The 22,789-nt window shown below is 38.4% G+C and overlaps 1 protein-coding gene and 1 long non-coding RNA gene across 2 annotated transcripts in view; one reads left to right on the forward strand and one right to left on the reverse strand.

The window, feature by feature from the left end:
- Nucleotides 1-1,337: 1,337 nt before the first annotated feature.
- LOC120889136 (uncharacterized) overlaps nt 1,338-22,789 on the reverse strand; it is a 57,441-nt gene continuing 35,989 nt past the window's right edge. Inside the window, exons 2-3 of the long non-coding RNA XR_013424856.1 lie at nt 7,908-8,440; nt 1,338-7,773 (exon numbers count right to left, since the gene is read on the reverse strand). This is a non-coding gene — a long non-coding RNA (uncharacterized LOC120889136). The remainder of the gene's footprint in view (nt 7,774-7,907; nt 8,441-22,789) is intronic.
- Arhgap18 (Rho GTPase activating protein 18) overlaps nt 8,315-22,789 on the forward strand; it is a 169,586-nt gene continuing 155,111 nt past the window's right edge. Inside the window, exon 1 of the mRNA XM_078019193.1 lies at nt 8,315-8,493. Within this exon, the coding sequence (XP_077875319.1) occupies nt 8,315-8,493 (179 nt within the window). The remainder of the gene's footprint in view (nt 8,494-22,789) is intronic.

The following is a 22,789-nucleotide window of genomic DNA, read 5'->3' on the forward strand; positions in this document are numbered from 1 at the left end:
TTTTTTATTCCTAATAGTCTTTGTATGACTAGTTGAGCATCTAGTCATCTTAGAGTTGGCATCTGTAGATTATATTTTCCTTTAAAAACTTGTCAGATTTTTCTGGCACTTTCTATATATTTGAATTTTCTTACAGGCATTTGGAATATTTATATTTTATATTTGGAATATTGTGTCGAGAGATTCTGGATCCTGTTAAAAATCCTGTGGAGAATGCAACTGATGACAGCAGTCAATCAACGCACACACTGAAAATTCCATCAGGCTGTGATTGTATTCTTGCACTACTTTGTTGCACCAGTCTGGGAATATTTTCTTTATGAATTCTGCAGGAACACTTTCTCTCTTTTTCTCTCCCTTCCCTCTTATCTTATCCCCCACACCAGTTACATTTGTCAACTTTTAGTGTTATCATTGCTATACTGATTTCATAAATGAAGTTAGATATCGTAATGGTCAATTTTGTGTGTCAGCTTGGCTAGGATATGGTGCCCATGTATTGGGTCAAATACTAACCCAGATGGTACTTTTTAGATATATCTTTTACTTTTTATATATATCTTTAAGTCAGTAGTAGACTTTGAGTAAATGAGATTATTTACCATAGGTGGGATGGGCCTTATCCAATCAGTTAAAGGTATTAAAATAAAAAGACTGAATTCTCCAAAGAAGATTGAATTGTCTCCAGACTGAGATAATAACTCCAAGAATCGAGTCTTCTGTCCTGCCCTGCAAAGTTCAGGCTTGCCAGTCTCTCCTAGTTCCTACTAGAGAAAAATTCTTAAATCTCTGGTTCTTATTCTATATAAGGCATTTATTTAATACTTACTAATTTGATATTTACTAAATAAATTCCTCTCCCTATTCTTCAGTTCCTAGATTCACTCACTACAGATACTTTCGACATAAAATGAAATTCAGTCGTAATGTCAAAGAAATAAAATCTCATTGATAGTTAAAAATAATTGGGCTGGGGATGTGGCTCAAGCAGTAGCTTGCCTGGCATGTGTGTGGCCCGGGTTCGATCCTCAGCACCACAGACAAAGATGTTGTGTCTGCCGAAAATTAAAAAAATAAATATTAAAAAATTCTCTCTCTAAAAAAAATAATAAAAATAAAAATAATGATCATGTGCTCTATAGTGGAGAAGTTATTTTATCCTGTTTTCCCATATTAATAAAGTCTATGTCAACTGGTTAAACGTCAGTTTATAGTACACTGGATTTTTTTTTCATTTTTTCAGTAAATTTCTGAATAAAATAATCTGCTTCTCAAAAGGGAGGATTTGTTTCCTCTCTAGTAATGTTTTGGAGGATTTTCAGTCAATGGACACCAACTGAAATTTCAAAACATTTATTTAGAGCCAGTTACAGTAGCACATGCCTGTAATCCCAACAACTCAGGAAGCTGAAGCAGGAAGATTGCAAGTTTGAGGCCAAACCTGGGCAACTTAGTAAAACCCGGTTTCAAAAATAAAAACAAAAAGGCTGAGGGGGTAGTTCAGTGGTAAAGCAGCCTTGTGTTCAATCCCTACTTCCACACACACAGCACACGAAGCCCATTTAGAAAACTGCCTCTACACATGTGCAATGTGTTAATCAACACCATTGCCATTTTCCTTTCATATACAAACAGTGAACATAATGGCCTCTCTTTATGCAAACTAAATTTGGGAATACCTAGTGCTTGTATGACCAAGAGAATCCTTTAGCACAAGAGGCAATATATACATATTCAGAACAACATTTTGACAAATGTTTGGCAAATACATCACACATGCCAGGAACTATACTACACACAAAATATAAAAATAATTCTATTTTTGAAACACATATCTCCCAGTAGAAAACATGAATGAGTGAAGAGAGAATTTCAATACAAGATAGTGACTTTGACAGAAGCACAGTTAACTCATTGCCTCTCTGTTCCTTCACTGTCTGCTTGTGATTTGTCTCTTGCCAGCGGGCAGGATGTTCGGCACTGTCAGTAGAGGGTGCTGGAGGGACACTGCAGGGGGAAGGGATATCTCTTCCTGGTTCTGGTGTACCTTCCAGCATTCTTGCTCCTGCAATGCTGAGCTGGCCTGCAGGATAGCCAGGGGAGCTCACCTTAGGGAATTTCAGAAGCATTGCTCACCTTGAGGTGAGTTCCAGAAGTGCCCCAGGTGGCTTTTCAGGAGGGAGTGTAACAACACCATTTCCTGTTGGGTTCTGCTGTCTTCTAACCTGGCTCTCCAGGGCTGAGTCCAGTGGTATTTCTTTCCCCCAGTAGCAGCTTCTGAAAGGACCTGGGGGTGATTACAGATGTCATCTCACATCTGCAAATTCAGTGGCACACCCTCACAGGCAGATTCTGGAGAGCTCCCTGGGTGCGCAGAGAATTAAATGAAACCTATTGCACAAGCGACTTCCTAGTGGTTTTCTGGCGAGTTCAGCCAGTATCCAGCCGGCTTCCCAGTGAGTTCAACAGCAGCTGCCCCTGCAGGCGGCTTCCCAGAAGATCTCATCAGCACCCCACCTGGCAGTTTCCCCAGTTCCTGGCACCTCCGCAGGAGGCTTCCAGCTTGTCAGTCTCAACCCAAAGTTCATGCTACAGTCTCCCCAGACTGCTTGTAGGCAAGCTGTAGCCTATGTAACCCAGTGAGCTTTTCCACCAGCCAGTAGGCAGTTACTGCTCCAAGAGCTCTGAGCCCTAGTCACAGGGAGGGCTTCCTTCATTAAGTGCCATCCTTCAGCCTTCAGAAATTCTTCAGAGTTGTATTTTAGGCCCTGTTTGTTTTGCTATAAATAATTATTTACACTTAAGTCCTCTCTTTCCAAGTTACTGTGGAGTTTCTGTCTCTTTATTGGACCCTGACTGATTTTCGTGATAGATATTATTTTATCTTTCTTTTTATACCTTTCTTTTATGTATTCATTTATTTTTACATGACGCTGAGGATCAAACTCAGTGTCTCACATGTGCTAGACAAGTGCTCTACCACTGAGCCACAATCCCAGCCCCCGATATTATTTTATCTTAACCATAGACAGTAAAATTAGCAATACAGAGAGCACTGTATGTAGTATGTCATGACAATATGCTTATATTTACATGTTTTTCCTCCTTGCTTAATATTGCATATTATATTTCAAATAATCACGGATTTTTCTAATCTTCTCCTCCCATAAGAGCCACTAATAATCCTACTTTTATCTGAAAAATGTGCCTGAAAGATCCATTGCATATTACCTAAAAATGAATGTTGAGGAAATAGTAGAGCATATCATACTGGAATAAATTATTTCCCCAATTAAGAACTAAAATACATTATAACTATAACCCCAAAGTTCGATAATGAACTCATCTTGGGGATCAAGTTTGTGAAAAATGAGGTTTCATTCAGCAGATGCTTCACTTTGCCATATCACTCACAGAGAAATGTCAAAACTGAATTTTAATATGGAGGCCCATTGGGTTACCAGGTGAATGTGACTAAATGTTTTTAAAAACAATATTAATCATGTAATAGTATCTTACAATTTCTGGGAGCAAGTACTTGGGGACTTGTTTTAAGGGGATATTATCCCTATTCCTTACCTAAGGAATTGCAAACAGAGACCTGAGCCAATATATTCCAGAGTTCAGTTCAGTAACATGGCAATACTCTGCTGAGATCCTACTATGGGAAACATGTAAGTGGGCAGAAAGGGTCCTGCTCTTCAGTAGTTTATAATCTACATGAAAGATTACATTTTTTATTTATTGATATAGATACACCAATCAAATAGAGTTTAGGGCAGAGTGAAGGAACGATGGTGCAGCAGTCATGAGCAAGCATTGCCCAGTCCTCTGGCTGCAGAATATAAGTGACCAAGGCCCCCTGCTGTGTGGACAGCCAGGACAGCTTCTGTGCTGGGCATACTTCCTACCTGCTGTTCCCCACCAAGAACAGAGAGTAGCAATGATACTAAGGTAGCTCATTTAAGCCTCTTCTGAAAAGACTGTCTTGAGGATTCCCCACCAGACTTCCTGAACATTCTTGGGAACTGGACTGCACCCAACTAAGTTTGTTCTTTCCTCCCTCCCTCTTTTCCTCCCTCCTTTGAGGTTATTCTTGCATTGCCCGATGGCTCCTGTAGCCTGTTCCAACTCCCTCTCCATTTCCTCTTAGAGACATTTCCTCTAATAAAAATTTGTTGTAGTATAATTCTATCTTGGCTGCTCTGATTCTTGGAGGACTCAGACTTAGAGAGGTACAAGCAACATGTATAAAGATAGAGAAAAAAGAAATATTGGGGCCGAGCATGTAGCTAAGTGGTAGAATGATTGCCTGACATATGTGAGGCCCTGGATATGATTCTCAGCTCAACAAAGAAGAAGAAATACTAATTTTGAAAATCTATCTTCAAGGAAGTGTCTTTTGATCCAGATCTTGGAGGGAAAATTTGATTTCATGGAAAATTTAACTTGATAGAAAATACAAAATGACATGGTGGAGCAAGATTACAAAGACAGAAGGTGCAGAAAAGGTTCTCAAATGCTTTGCTAAGAAATCTAGCTTATTCTTCATCATTTCAGTTTTTTTTTTTTTCCCAATGCTGGGGATTCAGCCTGGGGCCTTGCACATGCTAGGCAAGAGCTCTACCACTAAGCCACATCCCCAGCTCTTAATTTAGCATTTTGAAAGGAAAGGGAAAAAGAAAAAATTCTTATCTCAGACAAGGAAGCTTTTTTCACTACAAGTAGAAAACCTAATTCTTACAGTTTAAACAGATTTTATTGGCTCATATTCTAAGAAACCAAGTGAAAAGGTAGGCATCTGGGTGGGCAGATCAATTCAGTGACACCGCCAAACATCCATGCCTTTCATCTTTGTGCTTTACTTTGTACAGTGTTGGCATAAGGTTGATCTTCTCAGGGTGTTACCATGGTTCACAGTACTTAGGGATGATAACTTCCTGGTTTAAATGTGAGACATTTAGTGGGTTTCTGTGATTCTCAAGAGAAAAGAAGAATGTTCCTGAAGCCTGTCACAAACTTGCATGGCCTCTTCATCAATCAAAATTAAGTTACACAGCCATTTACTAACCAATGACTGGTAAGAGCATGGTAGTGTTGCCCTGAGATGAATCAGGACCAGGCCACTTCTCATTGAACAAGTGGACTATTTGGGGGGCATGGATGATAAAGACTCATAACTAGGGATCTATTAAGGGCTCTGTAAAGACAACCAAGAATGTTCACTGTATTGGTAAAAGAATTTTTAGGAAGATACTTTTGGGGGTTGTAAGGGGAAACAGATTAGAGAGTAAGAGATTAAAATCACACATCAAAAACAACAACAACAACAACAACAAAAACCAGTGTGACAGTTGAGTAGCTAAACAGTGGTCATAAGAAGTGACAGAGTAATGATAATGGCACAAATGACTAGAAAAGAAACTTCAATTATTAAAAAAAAATGAGGGGGGAAGGGATCAGAATCATAAAAATTATGACAGAAAATTCAAAAGAAGAAAGAATTTTATATTGGGCTGGGGATGTGGCTCAAGCGGTAGCGCGCTCGCCTGGCATGCGTGCGGCCCGGATTTGATCCTCAGCACCACATACAGACATGTCATGTCCGCTGAAAACTAAAAAAAATATTTAAAAAAAAAGAATTTTATAGAGGAGGCGAAGGAGTGCGTGGCGGAGAGTTTAAGCGTAGAGTTTGGCATCAAGTCAACTTGGAATTGGCCCTTACCCTCAGTTTCAACTAGTGGAATGGCCTCAGGGAAGGCAAGCATAAGGACTGATGTAATAATCTAGATTAAGCACTGGTGAGCTATGGCACCAAACAGCACAGAATCCACACCCTCCTCCTCTGCTTGTTAGCTGTATCACCTTGTGTTCTCCCAGCCTGGGCTGCAGCATCAGAGGATAATATTCTGTCCTTGTCTATCCGTCACTAATTATTGTCTGTGTCCCTGTTTTGTTCTGACACTAGCAAACATTAAATACTGTAAATTAAATTTAAAACTGTGATAAATACTATTACAAGATGCTTCTTGTGGTCATTAAATGTGATGTTCATAAAGAATTTAGCTGTGCTAGGCAGAGGAGAAGGTGCAAATAGAGTGAGTGCTATGACTTTTATCATCAAAACTGGAAAATTCCTAGTTTTGGTAATGAGGGCACCATGGGCAATCTTTGAAAACCAGATTCCCAGGATTAAAAAAAAATATCAGGAAAAACAAAAGAAATTCTGAAAGATGAAATAGATGGAGTAAGAAATCTCTGCTATGAAACTGAGGGAGCATCAGGGCAGGGGCAGTTGTGTCTGTACTTCTTCTATTTTTATTTGTGACTGAGAGGTGGGGATTAAAAACCATAAATATAGCTCCATCCTAGGTACCTGTGCTTACCAGATCTATACAAAAAGACCTACATTCTCTTTTCCATCTACTACATCTTTGATGTGGTGATACTGAAAAGATCCTTTTTCCTGTGGAGTCACTTCCTCTAGGAAATGTCTCCAGATTAACTCCACCAATTTTCCAAGTGGTCACCACAATAGGCTTCCTTCCCATGCTGCCTTCATCTAATCTGAAAGCATATGAAAACCAGAAATTGGGGCAGATGAATACATTTGTATAGATGCAAGCAGTCTGCGTTGTCTCCACCATTAAGGAATTCACAGCTGCTGGTAGGTAGGGCATAATTCAGCTCAGGTCAATGCAGAAAGTGTAGAGATAAAAGCTGGCCCTGGAGAGCCCAGGGGCTGGGAGACCTCTAGAAACAGGAGTTACTCAGGTGACACCTAAATCTTAATGGGAGGGCAGAAGAATCCAGAAAAAGAGTGGGGGAATATTTATTGCCCCAGACTAAATCCAAGGGCCAGAGACACCTGGTAAGAAATCATGATATATCTGGCTCACTCACATTTTCCCCGTGAACTTGCACAGTCAGCTTTCAGGCTGTTTCAGGATCCCTTTCAGCTGTAAAAGCATCTTCGATTCACCATCCATAGTTTTGGCAGAGATGGTTGGCTAGAAGTTTTTAAAAATGAAATGCTATTTGCAAATCATGGAGAGTCAGTGTTGTTAGTTTTGAAAATTGCTCTGAATTGGGCCCAACTTAGTGTGTATCAAGTTCCGGGGCTTGAAAAAGAGGAGATGAAGGGCCACAATAAAAACACTAAGCTGCAAATAGTATTGAAAAGCAAATTTGCTTATGCATTGTGTGTATGGCAAAAACAGTGTATTTCTATTTTTAAGCACTGGACCCGCCCAAAATAGAAAACCAAGAAGGTCAAGAGCTGAATATGGGTGCATATCAAATTCAAGAACCTCAGCTTTCCGGGTTAAGTGCCATTTACAGATTACCTAGCAAACCCACAATTCATTCTCAAACATTAATGGATTACCTGCCATTTACTGAATTCAGAGAAAAGATTTAGAAATCATGAATTAGCCAAATATGCTCGGCTTCAATTGAGCTGCCATGTGGAAGATTCACGTTTCGAAATGTACGAATTATAATATAGACTAACATTAAAATTTCAGAAATTGCATTTTTATGAAATACTGTTTTAAGAAAGTTGTCTAGGTGTATGTTATACTCGTATAGAGAATAATTCATCCGTGGCACCTTCAAATTTCGGCAATTCCATACCTAATCTTTGATTGACAGTGATTTGTTAGCATTAAATCCTTTCACTATATACAATGCACACACGACCCCCGAGGCAACTTAATTGTGCACGGAGAGAGTTCAAAAGCTATTGATCGCTTCCAGAACATCTTTGTCAACCTGTCAAAAAAACAAAAACAAAAAACATTTGCTCAGTGCAGAATGATAAATCCTTCCATTTGCACCCCCACCTCATTTTCTAGGGGAGGGGAGGAGGTCATCTTCGTGTTTAAGATTACCTACATTGATCTCACCTTCTGCCCACTTCTCCATTGTCCCTTTTCCGCATCTAGAGAAGTCAACCGTTGAAAGGCCTGGCGAGACAGCCGGGAAGCCGAGCATGCTCAGTCGTGGCAGGGGTCGCTCTCTGAGCACACAGCCAGTTTTGGTTCACACACATCTGCTACAAGAGCCTCCAGGAAGCTGCGGGGCTTGTGCCGCGCAGTTCCAGCTCCTTCCTGGAAAGCTGATCTCAGCCCAGTAACGTGCGGCTTTCGGGTCCTCAGCTGCGAAGCAGCGGGGGTCCCCCGGGGTCCTGCAGCTGAAGTCAGTCTGCGAGCTCGGCGCTCGTGCCCGTCCTCCTCCTCCACCCACTCCTGCTTCTCGTGCCCATCGTGCTTCACCCGGTCTTTATAAGCAGCTGCTGGATGATTGAGCAGAAATGACAGGATCAGAGTCGTGGTCAGCCGTGAAGGGCGCGGGAGAGCCCCAGAGCCCCAGAGAGGCGGTGTGTCGCGACAGAGCTCCGTTCCTCTACTTCTGGCGACTGGTGCCTGCCGCTCTTGCCCTGGGAAAGATGCTTATAGTAGTAACAAAGCTGGGACACTGCTTCCACCGGAGGTAAGAAGAGCATCTTTCCACGCTTTTCTCTTGTCACCGCGTTAATTAGCTTTCAAACCTGCAGCTGGGAAAAAGTCAACTGTGGCCTGTATTCTTACACGACTAGTTTGCTCTTATGGAAGACTGGGGAAAAAGGACTTTTTATAGGACTTTAAAAAATCCTTCCTGGCGAACCGTAAAGACAAGCGTGTTCTTTTAAGCCACCGTCAGTCTAGACCCTGAAATTTACTTGCTTCATAGAATTTTGCCATGAACCCACCATTTCATTTGCAAGATGAGGTTAAGGTAACTTAAAAAAAAAAAAAAAAGATTCCGGCTATATTTTAGGGAAAGGAACTTCATATAATATAGGTGAACTGATATTACAGCCGATTCCATATAATTACCATTTCAATTACAGCCGACAGAGCAGTTAATTCTAAGATTCAACATTAACCTTGATCCACATTGAACTTATAACTAATATGAACATTTCCTCTAGTCAACTTATTTGTTAAAAACAAGCAAAACAAAAAGTTTCAAGGTTTTCTTTTAATAGATAAACAGGAGCCCATAGATTTAAAACAATTTTTTTTTAAAAAATCACTCATTCTGAGTGTTGAGTAGGACAGCCTCTCCATGGAGGCATCTGTTCAAAAGAAACATTTTCAAAGTATAGTTATGTGAATTTTTGGTGGAAACTGGAATCAAATCTTTAGATGGCCCTTCATATAAAAGGGGAGACAGTATAAAGAACTTAAATCAAGTACATATAAGTGAACATATTTAATCAGGGGTTACCAAAGAAAAACTACCCCAAATGTCCTATAATAATAACTAGTTTCCATTGCTAACAATTTGGAGGCCTTAAAAGAAAGGGACTACCTTTTCAAAGAAATAAGGTAGTCATAGGTTTATGAGTACTGCCTAACTTTTAACAATTCTGATCAATGGGACAGAAAAAATGTTTTCCATAGAGTTTCATATTAGGCTCTTAAATTTCTTGCTTAAGCTTATTACTAACTTGTATAATATAGTAACTGTTGTTTTTCTAAGATAGTAAAGATTTTTTGTCATTAAAATTAAAAATCATGTAGTGATAAAGAAAAGACAAGAATATATTTGATTGAGTGGTAAATATTTGAGGAAAAATTAGGAATTTCTGGACAAATAAGTACTTTTACAGCCTTTAAAAAAATCACTACTTGGCATTTATGACACTTCCTCTGTGGGCCCATTTTACCATGAACAAGTGACACTATCGTTTTAGGCAAAATGTAATATAAGTTCAAAATCAATTACTGAATCCACTCACTGAAGCTGTTTTCCGTGGCAGATCTATAATGTTAGGACTGTATGCCTGACACATGACATTAAGATAGGTGGGCAAAGCAAGGGAGGTGTGTCCTCGCTCTGAAAAGGATCACTTAAAGTTAATGACTGTAACCAGTCAACAAAGTCTTGCAAAACTGGATAAAAAGGACAAAAGGTACAAATTTGAAAGCACTGCACTTTGAAAGAAAAAGTGAAGGATCAAATTAATACAAATAAACAAACTATTCCTAGTTTGTTTATAGGGACTGGGATCTACTCACATTCAGCCAACAAGTTTGGTAATGTTTGACTTACCTGGAAACTCAGAGAAATCTCTTCCTTCCTCCCCTTTTTGGTAGTAAATATCCAGACTCCATCAACTCACCTAGGGCCAGACAAAAGCTGCCTGGGGACTCTGTTAATACATTTGCCTTTTATTCTTTACCTGTTGATACCTGTTAGGTCTACTCTGTGGAATTTACACAAAAAGCACCCCTTCCTTTCAGAAGCTCCCAAAGACCCAGGATTTTACTGAGGAAAATTTATCTCCCAGGCCCTTGCTTTAGCTGTTGTTGGTCTCTTTCTGTGAAATGAACGAGAAAGGAACTTCATGTGAAGTAAGTAAAGGAGATAATTGATAGCCATTTCCAGATGGTTTCTCTTAAAGAGAACAATCAGTAATAGCCAATGCCAACCTTTGAGAGTCTTTGTAAATTTCTAATGATCAGTGAACATTCCTAGTCTTGTTAGATGTAACATGTGTTCAAATGTTAAGTACCACAATTGCCTAGAATATCTCCATCAGGTGGAAGAATAAAAAAAAGGGAAAAAACTTATTCCCACATCTGAATATTGAGGAGGGGCAGACTGCTGTTCCTTTCTCTCCTGCTCTTCCCCCTCAATTATGATACACAGCAAGGAGTAGAACTATTCTAGTGGAAATCATTGTGCTTCCTGTTTTAAGGGTGAGAGTAGAGGACAGCTTCCTATCATTACTGTGTCCCACTACCCACTTCTAGTATCTTTTATATCACAGAAAATGAATGTATTCTTAAGTTATTAATCTGTGAAAGAAATACAATGAATTTCACTTCTCAACAGTCCAATCGGACCAGAACTTTAGTCCTCTATGTGTACAGACATATTCCTTTTTCCTTAATAAATAAACTGCCTCTTTATTTCTGCCATTTTTGAGATGGGCTCAATTAGCCCTTGGGATTAAAGCAAGATTCAGCTGTAGTTGGTTCATTCTCAGAACCTGGACCAGGATACATCACAAGTGCTGTCAATAAAAGACCACATGATCAAAAGTATGTTGATAATGAGCCAAGCATGGTGGTGCATGCCTATAATCGTAGAGGTTATGGAGGTTGAGGCAGGAGGATCACTAGTTCAAAGCCACCCTCAGCAAAAGCAAGGTACTAAGCGACTCAGTGAGATACTGTCCTTAGGTACAATAGGGCTTGGGATGTGTCTCAGTGGTTGCATGCCTCTGATTTCAATCTCTGGTATCCCCTCCCCCCAGAAAGTATTTTAATAATGACTTATGCAACTTTCTCTGCTAGTTCCCATCAGTTTTTTCTTTAGTCTAAAAAGAGCTAACCATTTGTTTTTTATAGTGTGCAAAGTTTTTGTCCTAGTCACCATTTGATCTTGATTTGAAGAATGAATTTTTCCATTAGGTGGTTCCTAGCCTTGGTTTTAGCAATTTAATGAGAGTATAATTTTATTTGCATAAAACTAGAAATACTCAAATATTAACTGGGATCTGAACAAGAAGCCAGAAATACCAAATTAGTTCTAGGATTGGTATATTAATGCCTCAAATTGCTGAAGATTCTATTTCATCTTCAAGGGTATATCGTTAAGCTTCCAGCAAGTGACTTTCAGATTGTCACTGCTAGCAATACAGTTTGGGAACACAGACTGAGGTTTGAGAAAATCCTGGTATTGTTTCTCTGTGACATTGTTTAGACCAAATGGTTTAGCAACAGAACATAAGTAGGCCATAGCTAGCATCTTTTCAAGTATGCAAGTCTAGCTGGAATCTGAATATTTGCGTTTCTTGATGCAATGAAGCTGAGAGATGGCCTAAAGTATGACTTTAGGGCACTTAGGAAAGCTCTCTGAAGAAATATGTGACCTGAACTTGTTGATAATGAGCCAAGCATGGTGGCGCACACCTGTATTCCCAGATGTTAGGGAGGTTGAGGCAGGAGGATCACGAGTTCAAAGTCAGTTTAAGTCTGGAGACACATTCCTGGTTTCTTGGTTTAATCTCCAGATGGATATTAAAATGTGGCAAGAATGGAGTATGTGTTCTTGTGGAGCTGGATTGGTAATGCTGTGTGTATGTGGAGGGGAGAAGGAGGAGGCAGGAGGTGTGGACCACAGTATGGGGGAGGTGGGAGATGGGGGATAAGTTCAGAAAGATAGTCAAGGGCTGAAGAGCTTTTTGTTGGGGGAGAGGAGTGGGTGGGGTGTAACTGGATATTGAACCCTGGGTTGTTCTACATCTGAACAACATCACCAGCTTTTTTTTTTTTTTTTTTTTGAGATAGGGTTTCACTAAGTTTTCCAGGCTGACCTCCAACTTGTGATCCTCCTACTTTAACCTCCAAAGTAACTGAAATTACAGTCAAGTGAGAATGAATTTTTAATCACAGTGGAACTCCATTTGAGGATTTCATATTTGAAAGCATGGTGGCTTCTATATGGAAAATGCACTGAAGGGTCAAGGGAGAAAGTTGAGCATATGGTCCAGCAGTGCTGATCTCAAGCTTTAAGCCTATGCACTTGCTGTGCTGCTCCCTTTACGTGGTATAATTTTCATCCTTTTCTCCAAGTAGCATAATCCTGTTGATTGCTGGAGATTTAGGCCTAATGTCACTAGTTTTGTGCCGCCTTCAGAGCTTTGTGACACTCACCATTTCATACTCTCAGCAATGTCATCAAAACATTGAAAATTTTTTTTCTAATTATTTAAAATGTTTTTCTTTATAGACTTGGGTCTGTGCAAGTAGGGCTTTGATGTTCGGTTTCAGGCATGTGTATGCAACCAAATGTTTACTGTCTGATAAGTGAATAAGTAAAATACAATACTTTTTCTTTTTTTTTTTTAACCCCTGAAGCAGGTTCTGGGTTGGATTGTGCTCATGATAGTTTCTCATTTCATGGGTGTGGGATGATGTGTTTTGTTCTGTTTTGGTTTTTCTTCCCCAACTTTTTTTGGCTATCATGTCTTAAATATGGAAGTTGGTGAGCTATAGCCCTAGGTTAAATCTGAACTGACACCTGTTTTTGTAAATAAAGTTTTATTGGAACAGAGACACATTCACTCATGTACTATACATGATGGAGTTGAATGTTTATAGTGGAGACCATCTGGCCTGCAAGAAGTGAGAACATTGACTTTCTAGCCCTGTATAGTAGAAGTTTGAACTTTAACTTGGGGAAGGAGTGGGACACTAAAGGTGACAAAATTGATTACATGTGGGAACATTTTTAAAGTAGTGGTGATTGGTTCCTATATGGAGCAATAAGTTTCTATTTTTTTTTTTGAGCATAGATATAAAAAAGAATCTGGTGAAAAGTCTGGAAGCTTTAATAATTATAAGGCATGATTTTTTGAACTAACTCATGTCTGCATTAAACAGTGATTCTCTAACATGAACCAAATCACCTGGCGGGCTTGTGAGCCCTCCCTGCTCCTTCTGTTTCTAATTCACTAGGTCTAAGGGATCTCCAGAAGCTGTATTTGAAACAAGTGAACCAGTAGCTGATGTTGCTGGTTTGGGGGCCATATCATGAGAACCATTCATTTAGAACAGTGGTTCCGAATCCTAACCTGTGTCTTAGAACTCCCTGGGAGTTTAAAAAAATATTTTAAAAAAATGTGTTTGAACCTCAACCCAGACTTACCAACTCGGAATCCCCAGAGTGTTCTGTTTTTAAAAAGAATAGTTCTAAAGTGTACTTATTTCTCAAGCTTTTATAACTATTCTTATACGTTCTGCTGGTTAAGGTACATATGGAATGTTTTAACTGGGGTTTTGAAGCAAGAATTAGATATAGCTTTTGGTACATCCTCATTTTTAAGAAAAATTAAACTTGAATTGTTTATGCACATTAAATTTGTCAGTGGACTGCAATAAAACTATAGTTTAAAAAGTATACTCTTCAATTCAGCCAAATTCTTTTCTGTTTTCTTAGTCGACTTGATAAACCATTGGTAAATTTGTTCTTTCACTATGTAATAAAGATTGTGATTCTGTGGCTGAAACATTCCCTTTCTACTTTCTTGAAAGTGAGTGAGAGTTTATTTTGAAAGGGTGTGAGTGGCACACATTTTGCTACTCTTTCTTGGTATCACAGTAACAAGTGCCTACTGGAAATGTAAGGCACTAGAGGGGGTCTTCCCTGGCTGTTTCTAGCCCATCTGTAGGGAGAAAATGTCCCTTAACCAGGTAAGGTGTTTTTAAGTAACATCAAACTCATGGAATTCCATATGTGTTTAGAGAACTAGTTTTTCCTTTACCACAATTTCGGCATATTGCATGACTGTTTATTCATTTTAATTTTTTATTGCTATATGGAACATTCTGAAGGTGAGTATTACATGGGAATACAAAAATAACTTTTGAGCACCCTGTTAATGAAGGGAAAGTATTTCTGCCATGCTTTTGGCCTTCATACTTCAATTTTTTTTTTTTTAAGAGGATAGGAATTTCCAAGATTTGGGTTTATAGATCCCTAAATTCATATGGTAAAATAACCATCAACTTCTTAAACTGCATAATTCTATATTATAAAAAATGATGATTATTAATGTGAAATGTTGGAATGTGAGTTTGACAAATGGCTCAACAAGAAAAATGTTCTATAGTATGGAAGAGCTCATTTATTAAGTGCATTTATTTTCATGCAAGTTTTGACCTGGATGGTTTCACTTTTTTTCCCCCCCACCACATTTTATTAAGAACAAAGGATATTTAGATATTATTATAAATTAATTAGAAATTAATGCCTGTCCTTTTCCATGGATATTTCTTGCATATACCTCTTTCAGCTTTACAAAAAGGGACTTTTATTCCATAGGGTCCCTGGGTCTTCCTGTGTTGTCCAGGTTGGTCCCAAACCTGAGCTCAAGGGATCTTCTGGCCTCAGCCTCCCAAGTAGCTGGGGCCATGAATGGCTTCATCTTTTAGAAGGCCTCAGTACTGCAAAAACACTCCCAAAGTAATAGAGAATGTGAATTCATTGTTTACTGTTAATGTTTCTGTCTTACGCATACTTACGTAGAAGTACAAAGTCTAGTTATTCAACTAGAAAAACTGAAATGTTTCTTAGTGATCAGAAATATATTTTTGATTAATTCCTCCCCTTTTGTCTGTCAAATTTCATTTCTCGGGAATGTTCTACAGTCCCTCCTCATTCACAGGCCAGGCATAGATCTGTGATCTGTCATGATTCTGAGAACAAAACGAAATGCCTTATTTATTTTTTACATTGTAGTTTAGGTCAGTGGATTCCCAAAATGAAATGCTTTGTCCAGGCTCACGGGAACCCATGATTGCTTTACTGCTCTGCTGTTGCTTTTTTGAGGTTCTTAATACTTCTGAACAAGTGGCACCACATTTTTATTTTGCAGTGGAACCCAAAATTTATGGAGTTGGTTCTGCCCACACAAGACATATTTTATTTATTTTTATTTTTACCTATAGTTTTTGTATGATGTCTGATGCACAAATTAACAAATAAGTCCTTCCCTTGGGAGAGCAAAATGAAGCACTTTCTGCTGCTTTTTGAATTGCTCCTAGGTGTTGGTTTTACGAGGCACTGGATTCCTGGTACGAATATACTTCAGACATAATCTGGATGGTTGAGGGTGGTTGGGTAGTGGGGTAATAGTAAACAAACTTTTAACAAATATCCATTCCCTGGATCTCCTGTTGGGCAGGAATCTCTGCCTTTTGCCCAAGGGAGTTCTGCAGGACTCTGTGCCCAGCTGTGGACATGGGCTTTGGATGGACAAGAAAAAAAATTGTCGAAGTGCCTCCCACCAAAAAAAAAAAAAAAAAGTTATTGTAACACTCAGGTTAAATTTAGGATACAGTATGGAGAAAAATTAGGCTCAGAATAAGCCCAGTACACCCAAGTCTAGGATGGTGCTATGTGATACCAACAAGACTACCGTTTGTCTAATTTTTCATGTTCCACTGGGAGAAAGTGGTACTCTGTGCAGCTTCTGCTTACAGACTCCTAAAGCAGGTGGTGAAGATAAGCCTTACAAACCATTCTTCAGCCTGAAGAACTAGCCTACTGTCTGTCACCCACTGTCTTCTCCACAGGATTAGAGGTTTGTTTTAGGAAAGGGCCCCAAGAGTCACTCTACTGCCTTCCTATGTACTTTGGGTGTGGGTCTTGCCCAGATCAACTACAGACTGGGGGGTGGTATCTGAAGCAAGTTGTAAATGTGGGCTTTTCTGTCTCTTAGTACTAAATGACATCCAGGTTTTAATTTAGAAAGCAAGGATTCAGGGCAGGGGATGTGCTTAGTGGTAAAGCATTGCCTAGCATGCATGAGACTCTGGGTTCAATTCCTAGCATGGCAAACCAAATCAAGATTCAGAAATGCAGATTACATGCATCGGGAACCTGTAACTCTAGATGTGATGGAGATATGCAAAGGTCATGTTGCTGAATGAAAGCATCTAGTCTGAGAAGACCCTTAAGAAAAGGTCTCTATGAAATATGATATGTCAAGAGCTTTGTAATGTTGTGAACAACCAATTAAAAAAATAAAATTTAAAAAAAAAAAGTCTCAAAGAGAGGTACAATCAGCCTAAAGTGTCTCCTGAGCAGAGGGAAGGTTGTGTGCTTCCAGAGCAAATATCCTCAGTGCTCAGGGGTAGGTTGCCAAGAGCTCACTACCAAACTCATTGTCTATGAAGTTTTCAGATCAAAACACTTTTTGTTGTTGTTAACTGAGGCACTAGAAGATTGGTCATGGTGAAGGGGTAGAAAGGAAAGTAACTACCAGAAAAGGGTGAGGAATATAAACTACCCAGGAAGAGAAAATCATTTTTTTTAGTCACTTGTGCCATCTCATTCACTGTTCAGTAAATATATTCTGAGCACCTATCATGTGTTGGCTCCTATTATTCTAAGCACTTGGAATACAGAGATTAATATATAGAGATTAATTCCTGATTCCATGGAACCTGGATTTTGATGGGAGAAAGAGAATATTAATAAAACAAACATCCTGGCAGGAGTATAAATTAGTACAGCCATTATGGAAAAAAGTATGGAGGTTCCTGAAAATGTTAAAAATAGAGCTGCCATATGGTCCAGCAATCCCACCACCGGGAATACATCCAAAGAAAATGAAATTGGTATGTCAGAAAGATATCTATATTTCTATTCATTGTGGCATTCATGATAGCTAAGATATGGAAGAAACCCAAGTGCCCAACAATGGATGAATGGGTAAAGAAAATGTGTAAGTACAATGTAACATTATTTTTTCCTTAATGATCCTGTTATTTGCAATGATATGGAAAAAAACTAAAGGACATTAGGTGAAATAATCAAGACACAGAAAAATATATGCCATGAGATTTCACTTATATGGAATTTTAAAAAGTCAAACTGGGAAGTAGAAAGTAGAATGTTGGTTACTAGAGATCTGAGGTTGGAAAGGAGGGTGGCTTGATGACATCATTGTCAAAGAGAACATTTTCAGTTAAAAGGAATAAGTGTAAGATCTATTGTACAAAGTGTTGACTATAGTTAATAATAATGTGTTGCATTCTTAAATGTTGAGTTGATTTTGTTTCTACTATATGATTAAGTACATGTTAATTAACTCTTAGCTATTTAACAAGACATATGTATTTTAAAAGATGACAAATATGCAATTTACTGTCAAGTGAATATTAGAAGAAACGCATCAGAATCATGAGTGCTATAAAGAAAATGCAAATGGTACTGTGGGAAACATTACGGACATTACGTGGATGGCCTCCTCTTGTACACCAGACCTAGTCACCACACTAATGTGCTAATTTATCAAGAGCTCAGTTCTCTTATCTCAAAAACCACTACTAAATTCACACTCTTGGCCAGGTGATTTATATAGGCATAGACTAAGGCCAGTACTGTTTATTATCATGTCAGTACTATCTCAGCAAGTAGACTCTTTCCAATTGTTTTTTGTTGATTGAATGGTAAGAATGTAAAATTAATTATACTATCTTCATATTTCTTTTAAATATCTTTGACAAGGAAAATAAAAACAAAATGCCAATAGTGGTGTTTATTGCTGCTAGTATTTAGTTTTATCTGTGGCTTATTTCTCCCTTGGCTTATATTTTCTAAGAAAAATTGGGATTAGCTAATTCATAATTAAAGAGCTATTTTAATGTTCACTATTTGGAGTAACAATATGTGCAATCAGTCAGCACGCAAGTTGAAAATGCATATTCTTAAGAGATGTAATTATATATTTTGTTTTATATAAGAATAGATATTCTATACCTTTCATTTCTTAAATTTTTATTTATTTTTGTTGTACTAGGGATTGAATCCAGGGGCACTCTACTATTGAGCTATATACCCCACTCCTTTTGAGATAGGGTCCTGCTGAGTTGCCAAGACTGGCCTCAAACTTGCCATTCTTCTGCTTTAGCCTTCCATGTAGCTGAGATTACAGGTGGGCATAACCATATACCTGGTACGTGAATTGTCAGTTAGATAATACTGATATTGAGAATTTATAACTTTTAGAACACCCATTAGAAAATCCAATAGAAAAATACTTCCATGCACTAAATGTTTGGGTCCTCCCTAAATTCATTGGTTGAAACCCTGATTCCCATGGTAAGGCATTAGGAAGGAGGTCTTACCTTTGAGGGGTGAAGGTAGAGCTGTCAAGATTGGGATTAATGTTCTAAGAGTGCTCAGAGAAGCCAGGCACAGTAGCACACACCTATAATTCCAGTGACTCAGGAGGCTGAAGTAGAAAGACCCCAAGTTGTTTTTGTTTTTGTTTTTGGTACCAGAAATTGAACTTTGCTGAGCCACATCCCCAGCCCTTTTTTTGTATTTTATTTAGAGACAGAGTCTTACTGAGTTGCTTAGTGCCTCACCATTGCTGAGGCTGGCTTTGAACTAGTGATCCTCCTTCTGGGATTACAGGCGTGTAATCCTCCCTAGCCACTGGGATTATAGGCATGTACCACTGTGCCCAACTGGAAGATCATAAGTTTAAGGTCAGCCTGGGCAATTTAGCAAGACCCTGTCTCAGAATAAAAAGAAAAAAATGGCTGGGGCCATAGCTCAGAGGAATTGTGCCCTTGGGTAAAATCCCAGTACCATACACACAAAGTACCCAGAGAGCCAGCTAGCTTTTCCATGGTGTGAAGATCTAGCAATAGGTAGCTGTCTGAGGTAGAAAGTGGGTCCTCACCAAGACACACAATCTACCTTGATCTTGGCCTAACCAGCCTCTAGAACTGAGAAATTTGTTCATTTTCTAACCAGTTATAGAAAATATTTTTTATAGCAGCCCAAACTGATTTAAACAAACAACAACAACAACAAAAAAACACTTCATAGACTTACTGATAAATTTCAAATAACTAAATACCTACATTTACCATTCAGATTTATAGAGTAATAATATTTGTATTTAAAAGTTGAGTTTTCAGCATCTTGTACCATCTCATCTACTTTTTCTCATGTCTAAGGAAAACAGACTTAGTGAAGGTAAACAATTTGGCCATTCATGTAATGGTTCTAAACATTCCTGGATCCCCTACTCCATAGGACTGGGGATCAAATCCGGGCCCTTGAGCATACTAGGCAGGCACCTCTATTGAACTACAACTTGAGCCTCATTTCTGATTTGAGTCATCTTGTTTTTTGAGTTTGTTTTTTGTTTTTTAATTTTTTTTATCCCCCACACATGCAAGCTCTGACTTATTTCTCTAAGCCTTCAGTTCCTTATCTGCACAGCCTGGAAGATGGTCATGCTTCCCTACCTCAGTCAGGGTGGAGACCAGATGATGAGTCAGCGCTGCAAACACATAGCACAGTAGGGGGCATGTGTTTAACTGTAAGGAAGGTTTAATTGTTAAAAATCAAAACAAATGCTTTTATCAGAAAGATCTTTCAGGAAGATATGTTAAAAAGTTAGAAGTATCTAAAAATATAGAAGTTTTCCTTGTTATTTCTGATTAAGGATATCTGTGCTACAGCAGACTTTTTATATACAATTTAGTTTTCATTAAATTAGTATTTTCTATAACAGTGTTAGCACATGTACCAAGTAAATGACTTCTTTTGCTTTAGATTATGACTACTGTTTAGCAAGCACTATATATTAAGTGCCAGGTACCTGTATCAGCACACATAATCCTCACAAAAAAAATTTTTTAAATGAGGTAGGTATTATCATCCAAGTTTGACATGTGTTGAAACTTCTCTGGAATACTGTTAAGTAAAAAGTCTGAGGCTACTTAGCTACAAAGTGGGGAACAGGTAGGAACTCCACTTGTCAACATTACAGTGTCATGGGTGAGAGCAATGACTGACCTGCATACATCATGGGATGTCAACTCTTGGTAGAAAGAGCCCCCTAGTTACGGAACATAAGTATATGGGATTTGTGCGTGTGGGTGCTGACTCAGTGGAGGATTGAGAACCTCATCTCATAAAGATGCTCATTCAGTACTAAATATGATTGTTAGTAACTGTCTCCAGGTCACAAACTCTACCAGGCACTTTTCATGAGAAAAAGAAAGAATATTCAAACTCTGAGATAATATATGGTAGGTATATATATGGTGAAAATGCATCTGAGTGAAGTATTTTTCTTGCCCCAATTGTTGTCTCTGAAGCCACTCTTTTTATTTGTATTAGATCTCTGTGGCTATACATAGTAATTGGGTTCATCCCGACAAACTTATACATACATGAAGTATGATTTCAGTTCATGATCCTTTTTCTTCCCATCCTCCTTCCCCCCCCCTTCCTCTACTAGACTGTCGCTCATCTATTTGTATTTGATTGGTTCTTTATGTAATATTATCCTTCCCTCCCCCTTTATTTAACTGTAGCTTCCACATATGATGGAAAATATTAGACCTTTGGCTTAAACTCAGAAACTCTTTTCTTTAGTGAACGTTGTATATATCTGTTCTGTGCTGCTGAAACTATGAAGTTGTGATAATGACAGATGGTAAATAAAGTCGAGGGGAAATTGAGACTGTTCTCAGTATTCCAGAATAAAATCTAATCCCAGATCTCTCTGTAATCATCTGTTTTACCTCTGGAGAGCAAACACTTTGTTTCACATGAAAAATGAAGACTGGGTATCAGACTAGACAGTCTTCCTAAACTGATGCTTTCATTTTTCTGGCTAGGATTGGGCCTGACAATTGAGCTAAATATTCCCTAACTACCACTAGATGGCGCAGGAGAACAAAAGAGATGGGAGACATTTGTAGGATACAAGCAAACCCTCATTTCAAATTGTGATAGAATTTATTTTCTGAAGTGAATCATTGATTTCAGGCTACTGATAACTAATGTAAGGAACACCTGACCTTTTATTTTGCCAATATAAAACTGAGTTACTTCTAATTTGGAATAGAACTTTGATAAATCTAAGCAGAAAGCTAATTCTTTATTTTTGGCAGACATTAACCAAATAGATCTCTTAGGGCCAGAATTATTTAATAGAAGTGATGCTAAGAGTAGAAAAAATTAAAGTAAGCTGATGACATGAAAAAGATGATAATCAAGAAATATTCTTATGAATTCTAAAAAGTGAATTGCTTATGCTTTATTTGGATTAAAATGTATATCTTTAGGAAGGCAGGTTTGTGGCATACAAGGCACAAAGAACATAACCAAAAAGCATATATTTGTTCTCTAAAGGTCATTCTTGAGTCATGAAACTTCTAGATTTTGTACTCTATCAATACAATTTATTTGTATTTCAACTATTACTCATATATATTTATTTCACTTTTTAATCATCTGCAATTTCTTTGAAGCATAGAGTCTGAGTCAGAGTAGCAAACAAAAGGTAGAAATCCCAGGAAGGAGATTGCAAGGGCAGAGACAAAGAATGAAGTATTCAGATTAGATGTTTTAATGAGATCCAGGTCACTATAATTTCCAAATGTCTCTACAACATAAAAATAATTGACCAGTAGAACTAGCTTAATCCCTGTTCCTTCACAACATAAAAATAAGTGACCAGCAGAATTAGCTTAGTCCCTGTTCCTTTAAATGAACAAAAATCTCATTTAGAAATACATTTCCAGGACATAGGTAAAATGGCATTCTCCAGGAATGTCCCAGGAGTGCTTTTGCTCTTCACAACTACATAAACCATGAAGGTCAAATGCTTGGAGTAAAGGTGGGCCAATTGTTTCAAAACAATATATATGGGGCTGGGGATGTGGCTCAAGTGGTAGCACACTCACCTGGCATGTGCAGGGCGCTGGGTTGGATCCTCAGCACCACATAAAAATAGATGTTGTGTACACCGAAAACTAAAAAATAAATATTAAAAAATTCCCTCTCTTTAAAAAACAATATATATATGTGTGTGGAGGGGTGTATAAGTGTGTGTGTGTGTGTGTGTGTGTGTGTGTGTAATATATATATAAATTTTTTTTCTGAAACACAGTCCAACTCTCCTTTGAATATCTCAAGAGGGAGATACTTTTGGTTACAGCAAGTTTTGGAGTTAATTGAGTACTCAACTTGTAGCTGCATTTTCTTCTGTCGATGTGTATTATTTAATTTCCCACTAGTTTTGTGAGGGAAGGAGTTTTATTATCCACCTTTATGAAAAGAAAATGTGCAGGAGGTCAAGAAATAGTCCAGGGCCTCATGGCTGCCACCTGGAGGGCAGCCTGCTCCCCCTGACTTCCAGGCCCAACTTTGAGCCACATCAGTCTGATCTTCCCTTGAGATAAGTGGC

This window comes from Ictidomys tridecemlineatus, chromosome 8 (genome assembly GCF_052094955.1).
Source record: "Ictidomys tridecemlineatus isolate mIctTri1 chromosome 8, mIctTri1.hap1, whole genome shotgun sequence".
NCBI classification, from domain to species: domain Eukaryota; kingdom Metazoa; phylum Chordata; class Mammalia; order Rodentia; family Sciuridae; genus Ictidomys; species Ictidomys tridecemlineatus.